Source organism: Rhinolophus sinicus, chromosome 18 (genome assembly GCF_057876585.1).
Source record: "Rhinolophus sinicus isolate RSI-liver-muscle chromosome 18, RSI-T2T, whole genome shotgun sequence".
NCBI classification, from domain to species: Eukaryota; Metazoa; Chordata; class Mammalia; order Chiroptera; family Rhinolophidae; genus Rhinolophus; species Rhinolophus sinicus.
The window spans coordinates 113,588,490-113,601,170 of record NC_142518.1 but is presented as its reverse complement, the minus strand read 5'-3'; the positions used below and the strand labels follow the sequence as shown (position 1 = coordinate 113,601,170).

Below are 12,681 nucleotides of genomic sequence, written 5' to 3'. Positions count from 1 at the left end.
CTCAGTCTCTTTGTGTCTCTCTTTGTGTTTTTTTACTTATTTCTTTGTCTCTCTGTATCCATATCTGTTTAACTCTTTTATGTCTCTTTCTCCCCATGCCTCTCTTTATCTATCTCTATATGTTGTCTTTGCCTCCCTGACTCTGTTTCTCTCTCTCTCTCTCTCTCTCTCTCTCTCTCTCTCTCTCTCTCTCTCTCTCAGTACTCACACACCAAACATACCAAGTAGTATTATAAAAACTTTATACTCAATGTAGGTCTTATGTTTTTGTTGTTGTTAGTTTACTTCTTTAGACTCTATTCTATTCTAAGGGCAGCTGACAGGAATGTATGGAATGCAACACTCTAAGATAAACAGCCTTAGAATAAGTGTGGCACTCATGTAAGAGGTAAACATTCTATTTAGGTGGTGGTTCTCAGACTAGCTGCACATATCCGTCACCTTGAAAAAACTGAAGGAGAAAAACCACAGAGACTGATTCCTGCCTTCCACTCTAGACCCTCTAAAACAGACTCTCCAAGAGTGGGGCCTGTAAATCTGTTCTGTTTTGTTTTATTCCCTCCCTCCTTCTTTCCCTCCCTCTCCCCTGCCTGCCTTCCTTCTCCTCAAGTGCTGGTACAGACTGTCCAAAGCCTGGCATTTGGGGCCCTTTCGACTAGAACACTTGGGAAAATGGTTGCTTAGCCTTCGAGGACTCTTCTGTGAGTCCGAACCTTGTTGCTTATGAGAAAGCTTGAACTTGTGCTTCCTGATGGGTGACAGGAGTGTAAGTCTTCTAGGTGGTCCGTTCAAAGCAGAACAGTGTGCCTTTATCAGCAGCGGAGCCGAGGCAGGTTCAACATCATCTAGTCAAAACCAGGACCTGACTCACAGGGACATGATTCCGCACAGCACGTCATCCTACTTCTGCTTGGCAGTCGGCCGCAGGGAGCACTAGGCTGGGCCACATTCTCCTTAGACAATAATTTACCATTTATTCTACCGGAACGGATAAAAGTGAGGTCACGGCTCCAGATTTCTCCCTAGAATAAGCCATATGAGAGATAAATACCAAAGGAATGGAATGAAGTAAACTAGAGTTAACATAATGAACTGGGCATGTCTAAAGGAAAGCTCTTTAGAGGAGGTGATGTCTGAGCTGAGGTTTGAAAGATAACTCAAAATACACTGAAAAATCTGAAAGATTAATCTGTATCGTTGGACAGGAAGCCAGAGCACTGAGAAGGACTTTGTAAGACACGTGGACAAAGTCCGTAGACTTTTTAAGGCAGACTGACTTCTGTTAGGGAAAGTATAGCCAAACAGGTGTTGTGGGCATGGAAGTGTTGGTAACCACTGCCTGGGCTTTGTCATCTAGCGCTCAGGGAAGCCTTGGACCAACCACAACACAAGGGGACACTCCAGGCTGGAGCACCAATCTACCCACCTTATGTCTAGGCCGCTGGAACCTAGATTTAATCCTTATCCCCAGATTCCATCTTGGCAGGAGTGTGGGTAAGACCAAAGTGGGTATACCTGTCCTTCAGGATGTCATGAGCCACCATCCTAGGTACCCATACGTTCCTTCCACTCAGCACCCTTTCTGTCTAGGCCCCCACATTTTTACCACCACTTAACATCAGTGCATCTATGTGCTGGCTACTGGTCAAGGTCCTGAGACTAACCACTGTAAGTCCCATCCATGGCCATTGTTGCCAGGCTCTTCTCTCCTCTGTGATGAAAATGATGATCTCTTTAAACTTTTTTCTGCCCCTTTTTGCTTCCCATTTGGACACCTTCTTGTAGCCTGACATTTAAATGACCTCTCTCCCTTATTCCTCTCCCTTCCACAACAATTAAGAAAGTTTTTTTTTAACTCAAAGGAAAATGAGAAGTGGTTCATCAAGAAGAGAAGAGAGGGGAAGACCTTTCAGTATGGCAGACAGCTTATACAAGACAGGTTCAGGAAGTGATTAGTGTTCCACTTTGGCTAGAATGTGGGGGTGAGGAGAGAGAAGCTTAGCTGGAAGTGAGGCCAGGAAGATGGATTGGGACCAGATTATAAAGGCCTTATATGACATGCTAAGGAGATTGGTTTTTATACTGTAGTCCATTGGGAGTCATGGAAGACTTTTAAGCATGATAATGCATATTCTGAGCTGGCTGAGTTGTAAAAATCATTATGTTGCTAATGGGGAAGATACACGGGAAAGTAAAAGTCACTGGTCCCAAGTCCATGTACCTGATGCTTCAAAAGCTCAAAACTCAAAACGTCAGAGTTTGGAGTAAGGAAAGGTTTACTGATCAAGAAGGTGTCAACACAGAAGATGGGAGACCTAATCCTCACATCCATCTTAAGAAAGTGCAGAGTTCAGACTTCTGTGTCAAGGGAAGGGAAAATGGGAGGGTCAGTGGTAAAACTCAAGACCCAACCAGAATCTTTCCAATGATTAGCGTGTTTATAGGCAAGACTAAGCAGAAGCTAGTAGCCTGAAGGCCACAGGAACAACACAGGCTTGAGCAAGATGAAATCAGAGAGACCGAGCATTTCACTGTGTTACATAAAGACTGGAGGCAGGGAGAACAATTAGGAGGCTGAGCATCCAGCAAGAGGTGATGAGGCCCTGACCTATGGCATTGCCAGTAGGAATGAAGTGGAAGGAGAGATATGAGGTAGACTTAATAAGTCCTTGCTGACTTTTCAAACATGGAACATTGGAAAAGGATTAAGAGAAAAATCTAACTTAGGTCATTAACTAGGTGCTCACAATAATTGTGGAGGAACAGGTTTTGTGGAAAAGTTGCTCTGCTCAGTTTTGGGCACAGTGTTTTTCAAGACCCTCTGGGACATCCAGGTAGAGATGTCCAGTAGGTAACTGCAACTTAGACTAATAGTTGCAGCTGGACTTACATAGATTTAGGGGTACATCTGTTGAGTGCAGCCACTGTACTTCATGGGGGCATTCACATATACCAAAATGTTTTTGGAGTTGGGGTTTCTCAACATTTGGTGGTGATCAAAACCTTGGATGGTAATGTGATCACTCAGGGAGTAGGTACAAATAGACTTAAGAGAGAAAAGAAAAACTGTTGAGACTATCGCCCTGGGCCCAGCTGGTGTCTGGGATGTTCTGGCCACATTATATAGGGTTTGACCCTTCACAATTGTCTTTTTCCTCCATCTGCCCCTAGACAAGGTGAATTTAGGACTGATCTAAGCACATTGACAGGCAAGGCAAGGGTGATTTTGTCTTCAAAGCAGAGGATTCATGTTTCCCATGGCATTTGCCCTTCTCCCTATTCGAGATAACCACAGAATGTAGCATTTGGTCCTGGGTCAATTTCTGTGGGCTCCCCTAGCCTCCCACAGTCTGGCACTCAAAGTCTGGCACCTGAAAGATGTCTTTGTGTCTGGGAGACTGACTGGGCTGTGTTAAATGTGTCATGGAGATAGCCCAACCTAGAAGCATGGAGCTAGATGCTTTGAAATGTCTGGATGGAATCACTTCCCCAGTTTTCAAATGACCACTTTGGCACTGGCCTGGAAGGGCCACCCATGCTCTGGCTTTGATTTTCCAGTTCTGATTTCTTAGTGAAATGTCTTTTCTCCCTTATCCACAGTTCTCAAGGCAAACTTCCTGGAGATGAGAGTTGAGGCCTCAGGTATGTAGTCTACCCCCCCCCCCCCGATTATAGAACCTTGTTACACATAAACCTTCTTTATGGGATCTGAGTTTTTGGAATACCGTGTAGGCCCAAAGGGTGGAAACTCACCTCCATGCCTCAGTTCATTACCCTATTAATTACACGACCCTTACACTTACTGCCTTTCAATTCTGAGGTTCTCTGCATTTTTAAGTCTCTTTCTTCTTTCCTTTCTTTCTGTCCACACCAAACTACAGTGTAGTTTTACAAATTGTCTTTGAATCAAGTTTATTAGGATTCCTAGGCTATGACATTTGGGGCAAGTACATTTCCTGCTCTGAGCTTCAATTTTCCAATCTGTAAAATGAAAAGGTTGGAACCTTCTAACTCTGACATCCTTTGGGTCTGTAAGAAGATCAGTAACCTCTGTGTTGGTATCATAGCAGGTACTAAGTGTCCACCTTAGTATCTGTAGGACTTCATTCCTTCAGTCCAAATCACTACTTCAGGTACCCCCATGAACCTTCATCCTTAATCATTTATATTTGTCTAATGTAAAACACTTTCATATCTATTAGCTCATTTGATCCATAGCAAATGCCAAAAATAGGGAGGATATTATGTATTTTAACTCAACAAATAAAGGAACTGAGGTTCCGAGGAGATATGTAACTTGCTAAGGTCACAGGAGCCATGGAAGACCATGGAAATCTCTTTCTCTATTTAGGAGTTCTGATTGTTTGACTCTCAGATTGCTGGCATAACATGGATCAATATACACATAAATGAGACCCAGGTGTCTGGAGCAGAGCTGTCCATGTGCTCCCCAGGTTTCCATTGTTTTTTTATCACTGCCAGTCCTCAGAGGTCTGTGGGTAGATAAGGTTTTTCCTTACCAGCCCTCATGGAGGTGAAGTCCCAGTAAAAGGCAGTTTAGAATTACTGTAGTGCCATAAAGGCTGTGGCCATGTTGGGGGTGGTGACCTCAGAGATTTCAGGCTTCTGCATCTCCTGTAGACTTTTGGGGGGTTAGAGTTGAAGCGGAAGGCACACAGTTTCTATTTCTGATTATAGCACCATCTTAGGCCTGTTTTATGAGTTATAAGGACCTTTACGTTGACAGCGACTGTTGATCAGAAGATTAGCGCCCAATTGTACGGTTAGGTACCTACCAAGCGAGGCCCCACTGCTCAGTGGCTGTTTAGTGCTTGACCAATCCTAGTTAATTCCTTACTCTCTTCTTTCCCTTACAGGTTGGCCTCAGAAGACCCTTTCCAGGCTCTGAAAGGGTCTTCCTCAAACCCTTGTGTGCTGAGTGAATTTGTGCTGACGAGTATCTCCTTTGTGGCCCTTGCCCTTCAGACTTTGGGGTGCTGTAGAATAAGCTGCACGTGTCCTAGAACAGGTCTATTGCTCCTTTGTGTTCTGTCTTCATTCCCTCACAAGTTCTATCTCGAGTTCCTGTAGGACTGTGAATGGCCGAACTCCCTCAAGCCGGCTCTGCAAAAACCAAGCACTCCACTGACTGATCTGAGTTGAAGAGGGAGAACTCGGTTTTCAACTCTTCTCTGAATTTCCTGCCTCCCCAAAAGGACACGAGTCTCTGAGAGAATTGGGGCTAACGAATGATCTCAGAGGTCTTACCCTGAACCAAAAGCTACTTGAGTTGGGGCCATTGCTTACCTTGGAAGCGGGGAGCTGGAACGTTTCCTGAACAATGGAGAATCATAACATGTCTCTTGCTAAGGATATGTACCCTGGTGCCAGGTCGGAGCACTGGCGCTGCAATATGTTGCCAAGAACCTGTGTGCTCCCGCATGCAGCCGCTTAGGACAAATCTGCAAAGCATGTTTTGCATGTCAAAACCTAGGTCTCTCTGAATTAGTCTTCCTCCTGTTTTCTCCTGACAGCTTCCTTTCCAAGCAATTAAGAAAGAAAAAAAAAGTTGAAAACAATTCTCTGAAAAAGGGAGACTGTGTTTCTACTGCAGGAGTTCCAATTATGGGTCAAATGCTGGGGAAACAAAGTTCAGACGGATCAAGGCCAGGCAGCCGTCAGTGTTGTATCATGTTTGCCTCCTGCAGATAAACTTTTATTTCCTAAAAAAAAAGCAGTCCTTAACCCAGTGCCCATGGATTCAGGAACTTCACGAAGCTTCTCAAATGGTATGCAGAATTCTACGACAATGTGCCTTTCCTTGGGAGATATCCATAACATTCAACTGAATTTTGAATGGGCCTGTGACCCAATACAGGTTAGAAACCATAGCCCGGACATAAAACACTCTTTTTACAACCCACAATGTATTTGATTGGAAGAGCCTTCCAATGTAATAATTTAGTCTAACTGCCTAGTTTACCATTGGGAAAACTGAGGCAGAACAAGTTAGCAGCCATGTCTAAACAAGATCCCAGGCCCTTGGACTCTTATTCAAGGTCCTTTGCATTACACCACACTTACCTAGCAAAGGACAGTATGCTAGGTGGCTTTAGTGGTCATCATTTTGGGGGTTTGGCCTTTACCCTCTTGCGAGCCCCACATATTTGCCACCAACTGAAAACCTTCCAGACATAAGCTCCTAGTCTTCCTCATTTGCCATGTCAACCGTTGGAAAGGAACTAAAACACAGTTTGTGTAGTGAGTCAGACATCTGAGGAGTAAACATTTCTGATTCCTGACTGTTGAAGGGAAGCTGCTAGAGAAAGTGCCATAGCCTGTTTTGAGGGTCTCTGTGGCCCAGTGTGGGAGAAAGGGCTTTCCAACTTGGACCCTTCTAGCAAGGCCCTGCTGGTGTACTGACTACAATACTGAGAGAGAAATGGAGGCATGGGAGTGGGGGAGGCCAGAGGGTGAGATAGAGGGAGATGGAGGAAGGCAAAGAGAGAGAGAGAATAAATATGAATGAGAGATGAGAGTATGCACATGTGCCCAAACCAACTCTGAGCTGCCTTTGGAAAGGCAGTAGTCAGTCACTTTCGAGACTGAACTCTAAATGTGGCTTATTGCTGAATTAGTAACACATGGGCTAAATACATGGAGAGCCCACTGAGAGCCTGTCTGGAAGTAATTGAGTGGAAACTCGAGGTCATTCCCAACGAAGACAGGCCCAGGTAGCCACGTTGGACTCTCTCAGCTCTACTTCATCTCAAAGGCCAAGTTGCCAAGAAACCCAGAGCAAGAGAGCCAGCCAACTGGCCACCATTCTACCAGCTGCTCACCCCCAAAGGGAATCCCTGTGAGACCTGCTCTTCTCACCCCGGTAGTACTTGTTGAGCCCAGGTCTCAGAGCTGTGGCCTCTCTGCTGTCCCATTAGATGACTAACTAAAGCAAGCAGGTGTGCAAGTTTGCAGCCTCAGTACCTTTGAAGATGGTAGAAACATGATTTCACTTTGATTTTCTTCATGTGGAGGATACCGCAATCAGCACTACAAATACTGAAAGATTATTGAGAAGCGGAGAAAGCCACTGCAATCCCAGTAAAACAGGTGTCCCAGAAATGTGGCCATGACATTGCTGTGTGTTTCCTGGGACACTGATTGAGAGTCTTGCCTAGAGAGTTGGAACCACCAGTCTGGTTGGAGGCCCCAGAGCAGTGGCCGGCTAGCTCTGCCTCTGCCCTGGGCTATACCCAAAGAACGGTTAAGAATGAAACTAGAGTTTCCCCTTTCGCACTCTGATTAAAAGAGCAAAAGCTTTCCGTGGTGAGGCTCACTGTCGTGGAATGAGACTGGCCTGAGCCAGGCTGGAGGGATGGATAGTCATTCAGTAGAGGCTATGGGAAGGGGATGGTAATTGGAGAGTGGCAATTTCAGGAAGTTATCCACGTGCCTTGACTGGCAGGTTAGAGAAAGTGGCCGTGGGTGAAGTGTGAACATGTAACTGATAGGGGTAACATTTACTAAGCACCTATTAAGTGCTAGGTGCTCTAGACACATGATCTCATTTAGTCCTTCAACTTGCAGGTAGATGCTGTCCTCATTTGCAGATAAAGGTCTGTGGCCCAGGGGGCTAAAGGAACTCACCCAAGGTCACACAGAAAGTAAATAACAGAACTGTGACTCGAATCCAGGCCTCTCTGACTCTGTTCCCCATGTTGCTTTCCCTGTGCCACACAGGCCACATCACTGGAGCTGGCACAACTCACACTCTTGCCAGCCTAACAAAATAGTAAAAGGAAAGCATTTGAGGGGAAGGAGGGAATGCAGGTCCAGTTTCCAGGGGAGCAAAAACTGGGCTGGAAGGGATTTCTTACTGGGACTTTCTCCTCACCTTCAGTATACCCTGTAGGTAGTGTTTTACAAAGATCATTGAATTTCACCTTGTGAGAGGAAAGATTTCTTTTTCAGTCGGTAGATTTTAAGTCCTTGGCTTAGCTGTTTTTCAAAGAAAAAAAAAAGGTCCCGTGTGTGTCCTTGTCCTTCACCAAGTTTGTAACATTTCAGCCCAAGACACTGGCATCATCCAGTTCAAGAAGCCAAAAAGGTCTCAGGACCTCTCAGCCAAATTCCTACCAGGATTTTCTGCAGTAACAGCAAGTTACGAGATAATTTAGAATAAGAAACATTATTGAAGTTTTTGTTTAAAAAAGGGAGTGTGTATGTGGGGTGGTGGTGGTGTCTAGCCACTGAGGGGCAAAACTCAGCATTCAATTATAGTAATGAAATAGTGTCATGTAGAGTGCTAAAATAATTGGCTATCATGGAGAAGTATCCTTTCATTTTCATGAAATTCCTTGATTGTTAATAAGTAGAAAAAAATAAAGTAGTAGAGAAGTATTTCTGTGAGTAGAAAAAATTTGCTTTTGAGAGAATGTAGATCAATGATACTGTTTTTAATGTAGCTGCAGACAAATGGCCTTGACACATTACAAGCCCAGAAAAAGCTTCAGAAGCATTTAATAATTGCAGAGAAAAGCAAGACACCGTGAAGAGCTGCTTTTGATGAAGAAAAGCCTTCATTTTCATAAGAAAAGAAGCACTTGGTACCAAGCACATTAATAGATGCTAGAAAGACTGCCTATGTGAAATACATATATGAAATCAGAAAAAAAAGATGTGATCCTGGGGCCCGTTCATGTGACTTTCAATAAAGTATGCAGACTGTCTAGTATTAATGGCCTCCATTTGCAGTTTTGTCATGGAAATAATCTCTGAGCATAGGAGATGTGACTGCAGCTACCATGCACTGCTCGAATTATCTTTCGCGGAACCTTTTTGTACCTGGGAATCTCAGTGTGCAGCCTGCTTTTCACTACGCCCTTGTTGTTTCCTCGGGCCTCACATCACTGCAGGGTAGGTGAAAGCTCCATTTTACAGATAAGGAAACTTGAGGCTTGGGGAGATGAGAAATGATTTGCCCAACATAACACACGTAGGGATTGATAAAAATGCAGGCCTGGAAGCTGCAGCGGCCTCCCTGTTTCTAATACACCAACAACCCCCAGTAGTAAAGGAATCCTGATGATAAATTGAGAGGATGCTTTGAAATGGGACTGATGGAAACAGTATCTGCAAGTCTTCCTACTCCAAATGTCCATCATCAGCCTGAGCATCAGCGTTACCTGGGAGCAAGTTAAAAATGCAGGTTCTTGGGCCCCACCCCAGACGTGTGGAATCAGAATCTGTATTGTAATAAGACCTCGAGGAGATTTCTATATACATGAAAGCTTGAGACACACTGAGACAACAAAGCAGGTTGTGGAAGGAGGTCTCTTGGTGAGGCAAAAACCAAAAATGGTGGATAAGTCCCGTCTGGTATGTGGGGAGGGTTTACAGAGAGTGTGTGCTTAGCTGCCTGCATCTCACTCTGCTTTGTACATGATGACCTGTGGATGAAGTTTCTCCACTGCAGAGAATAGTGAAACCAGCCTAGGGAATAAGAAGACTGAATGTTAATTGACTTTCAAATCTCTGAGCATCAGAGGCAGTGAAAAGGACACTTGGGGCAGTGGAAACAGCTCCTTTCAGGAGCCACAAGGGTCCAGATTCACCTGTCACTCTCTAATGCAGAGCAAGTTCCCCTCACCTCTTCTAGGCCTCAGATTGTCTGTCTTTAAACCAGGTAGTCTCAAAGAGCCTTTTCAGCTTGGACATTTCTGTTATTCTCAGCTGTGGGTTTTACTACAAACCTACGTTGTAAAGAAAACATGGACATCTCTACTGGGTTTTGTCTGGCCGTAGTCAAGCATCTTCAGTTCACATAACAAGGGTTTTTTTCTGGGAGGAAGTCTCACAGTCCTGACAAAACATTAACGGGAACGGCAAGGAAGTGTGATGGGCATAACTAGTTCACCAGCTTGAAGTTGGCCAGTCTTTTAATTAAAGTACGTGTAAGAAGGCATCCAGACTCCTTTGAGAACCAGCCACTTCAAACCACATACTTGGGAATCAACTCCCGTGTCCTGAATAGGGCTTGCTTTACATGATTTAATAAACTGCTCTGACTCGGGCTTTTGAGGAATAGTTTATTGAGGGTAAAAGGGGCCTACAAAAAGAGAAAGCTCCTGCCCACCCCCATCTCTACTCATCTCTCAAGCTGACTCTGATATCCCTTAGCTGAAGACAGCTGGCCATAGTCTAACCTTTTCAAATGCAGAAACAGACCCAGAGAGGAGAAGGGACTTGCCTAAGACTACACGCCAGAGCCAATGGCAGAAAACAGGTGCTCCGAGTACCAACCCCTGGGTCTTTCAGTTCTACTTTCTTTGGGTGACTAGTTTACCAGAATCAAAACATCTGCTTCTGGTAGCAGAGCACATACTGACGGGGACCAGCTGGCCTTCCATCAGGGTACTACTTTGTTTCCATCACATGCGCACACAGCAACAGTCTAGGCACAGCAGAGCTGATGACAGAGAAGTGACATAACTTGCCCAAGGTCACACAGGTAGGAAATTGATTTGGACCCACGTTTTCTGATTTCACAAGGTTTCCTGAGAAGCTACTTCTCTAGGGGAGGAGGAACAGCCCTCCTAACCCTCAGCCCTGGAAAACGTCAGGAGCTCTAAACTCTTAATTGCTGCAATCCAATTGCTTCAAAACAGATTGATTTTCCCCCCTGTTGGAGTTTATCCTAACAGTTTTATGACTTGCAACTCTGCAGAACACTCTTACGTCCACCATTTTGTCATCATAAGAGCTCTGTAAGGTAGGTAAGACCAGGTATTTTGCCGCCATTTGACAGATGTACAAATTGAGGCCCCTAGCTTTCTATTGCTATTGTAACAAATGACTACAAATAGAGCAGCTTGAAGCAATATCCATTTACTGTCTCACAGTTTTTTTAGGTCTCAAATTCAGCATAGCAAGGCTGGATTCTCTTCTTAGGGTATCACTGAAGTAAAATCTGGGTATCAGCAAGGATGTCATCTGGGACTCAGGATCTTCTTCCACGCCCACTGGCTTTTGGCAGAATTCAGTTCCTTCTTGTAGGACTGAGGTCCCCATTATTTTGACATGTGCCCCTATCTGTCTTCAAGGTAACAATGGCATCTCGAATCCTTTTGCTTCCCCTTCTGCAACTCTCTGACTTCCTAGTCTGCCTTTGCTGTTAAGGGCTCACCCTTTCATTGGGGGGGGGGGATTTTGTTGGGTAGTGTGTATAATCCAGGATAGTCTCCCTCCTTAATCACATCTTCAACATCTTTTTGCCATGTAACCACAGTCCTGGAGATTCAGACATGGGGTCTTCTTGGGGGCCATAAAACAGCAAATGCCTACAGAAGCCCTGCCTTTCTGCACAAAGACATGTAGTTGTCAATGCCTTAATCCTGGGGAAGATTCGAGGTGCACACAGACACAGTTGGGCAACACACCAAAGAAAGTGGTGGCTGGAGTACAAGGGGGCCCCTTGGAAGCTGATGTATTTCTAGATGGCACCTTGATGGCGGTGACCAATCCCTTAACTAGTCTGATTGTTTCTAGGAGGAGGGGGGCAGAAGCGGTTTCCCCAGAGGCTGAAGCTGAGATGTGTATTCCCTGCATCTCTTGATACTTGACACTGTTACATGCAAAACGTGTCTCTTAAGTGCTTTGCCTGGATTTACTGGGTTTGCCCTGGTAGTATTCCTGTGAGGTCAGTACTGGCATTAGCCCCATTTTACAGATGAGAAAACTGAGGCACACAATAGTTAACATCATTTGCCCAAGTTCCCACAGCCGGGCAAAGGTGAATTTAGGATTCACACTCAGACCATGCCTTTAACTAATGCCCTGTTGTTCCCACCAGAGTGGGAAAATTCTCCTAGAGGAGAGGTTGAGGCCACATTGATTTCAAAGTCCCTTGCACCTTGGATCTTCTAAGCTTGCCCACAGGGTCCTAATAGTCTGGTAACCCAGGTCAGCCCAGCTGAGTTTTCTGAAGGATTTGGTTACATTTGGAAGCTTCCTGGGCTTTAGGGTGCCAATGGAGTGCAAAATGAAGGTGCCCATCCTTTTCTCAGAGTCCAGGCGGATGGGGTCAAGATGGGTCAGCCCCAGGAATGCCCTCTCCAGAGCAGTGTTTCCACTTGGGAACCTCCCTATTTTGGTGTACATTCAAGTTGTATCACTTCCTCTGAACTTCTGTAAGCCCATTTCCTGAAGACACAGACCCTCAGGATTCCCCAAAAGGTGCCTGAAATTAAGACTGCAAAGGAGGGCTTTCCTGTTCCTGGAGAATAGAAACAGGCAGCCGCCTTCTGTATCACTACCCTTTCCCAGCCTTTGGCAAGCCTGTGGGAACTGAGTTTTCCACTAGTATTTCAGCCCTGGATTTATTCTTGTACCTTCTGCTTCCTCAGCTACTCCCATCTAGGTCCCATGATGCTGGCAGATGCCATCCTACTGTAGTTCCCAGAGCCATCTGGATGTAAGGTAGGAGGGGTATGCACAACCTCAGTCCTAACCATCACTCACCTCTTCTTCACCTCTGCTAGCATCCTGCAGGACTCAGAATTCTATCTCCCTCTGGGTCTGAGATCCAGAGGGGCTCCGTAGAGACTGAATTCCTTTTTTGCTCTCTGTGTCTTCTTTGCTAGCCATTGCTGGTAAGACCCTGTCCTCTAACCCCCCTGGAAG

The 12,681-nt window shown here is 45.2% G+C and overlaps 1 protein-coding gene across 6 annotated transcripts in view; it reads left to right on the top strand.

Annotated features, from left to right (window-relative positions):
- Positions 1–8,005, top strand: part of OPHN1 (oligophrenin 1) — a 304,564-nt gene extending 296,559 nt beyond the window's left edge. For 4 of the 6 annotated variants that reach the window (XM_019753610.2, XM_019753608.2, XM_074323227.1 and 1 more), the window contains 2 exons: positions 3,601–3,642; positions 4,878–5,014. In XM_019753610.2, coding sequence (XP_019609169.1) covers positions 3,601–3,634 — 34 coding nt within the window. In that variant the 3' untranslated portion in view covers positions 3,635–3,642; positions 4,878–5,014. Of the gene's footprint in view, positions 1–3,600; positions 3,643–4,877 lie in introns of all 6 variants that reach the window. The other 2 variants (XM_019753605.3, XM_019753604.3) reach the window with 2 other exon arrangements.
- The last annotated feature ends 4,676 nt before the right edge of the window (positions 8,006–12,681 follow it).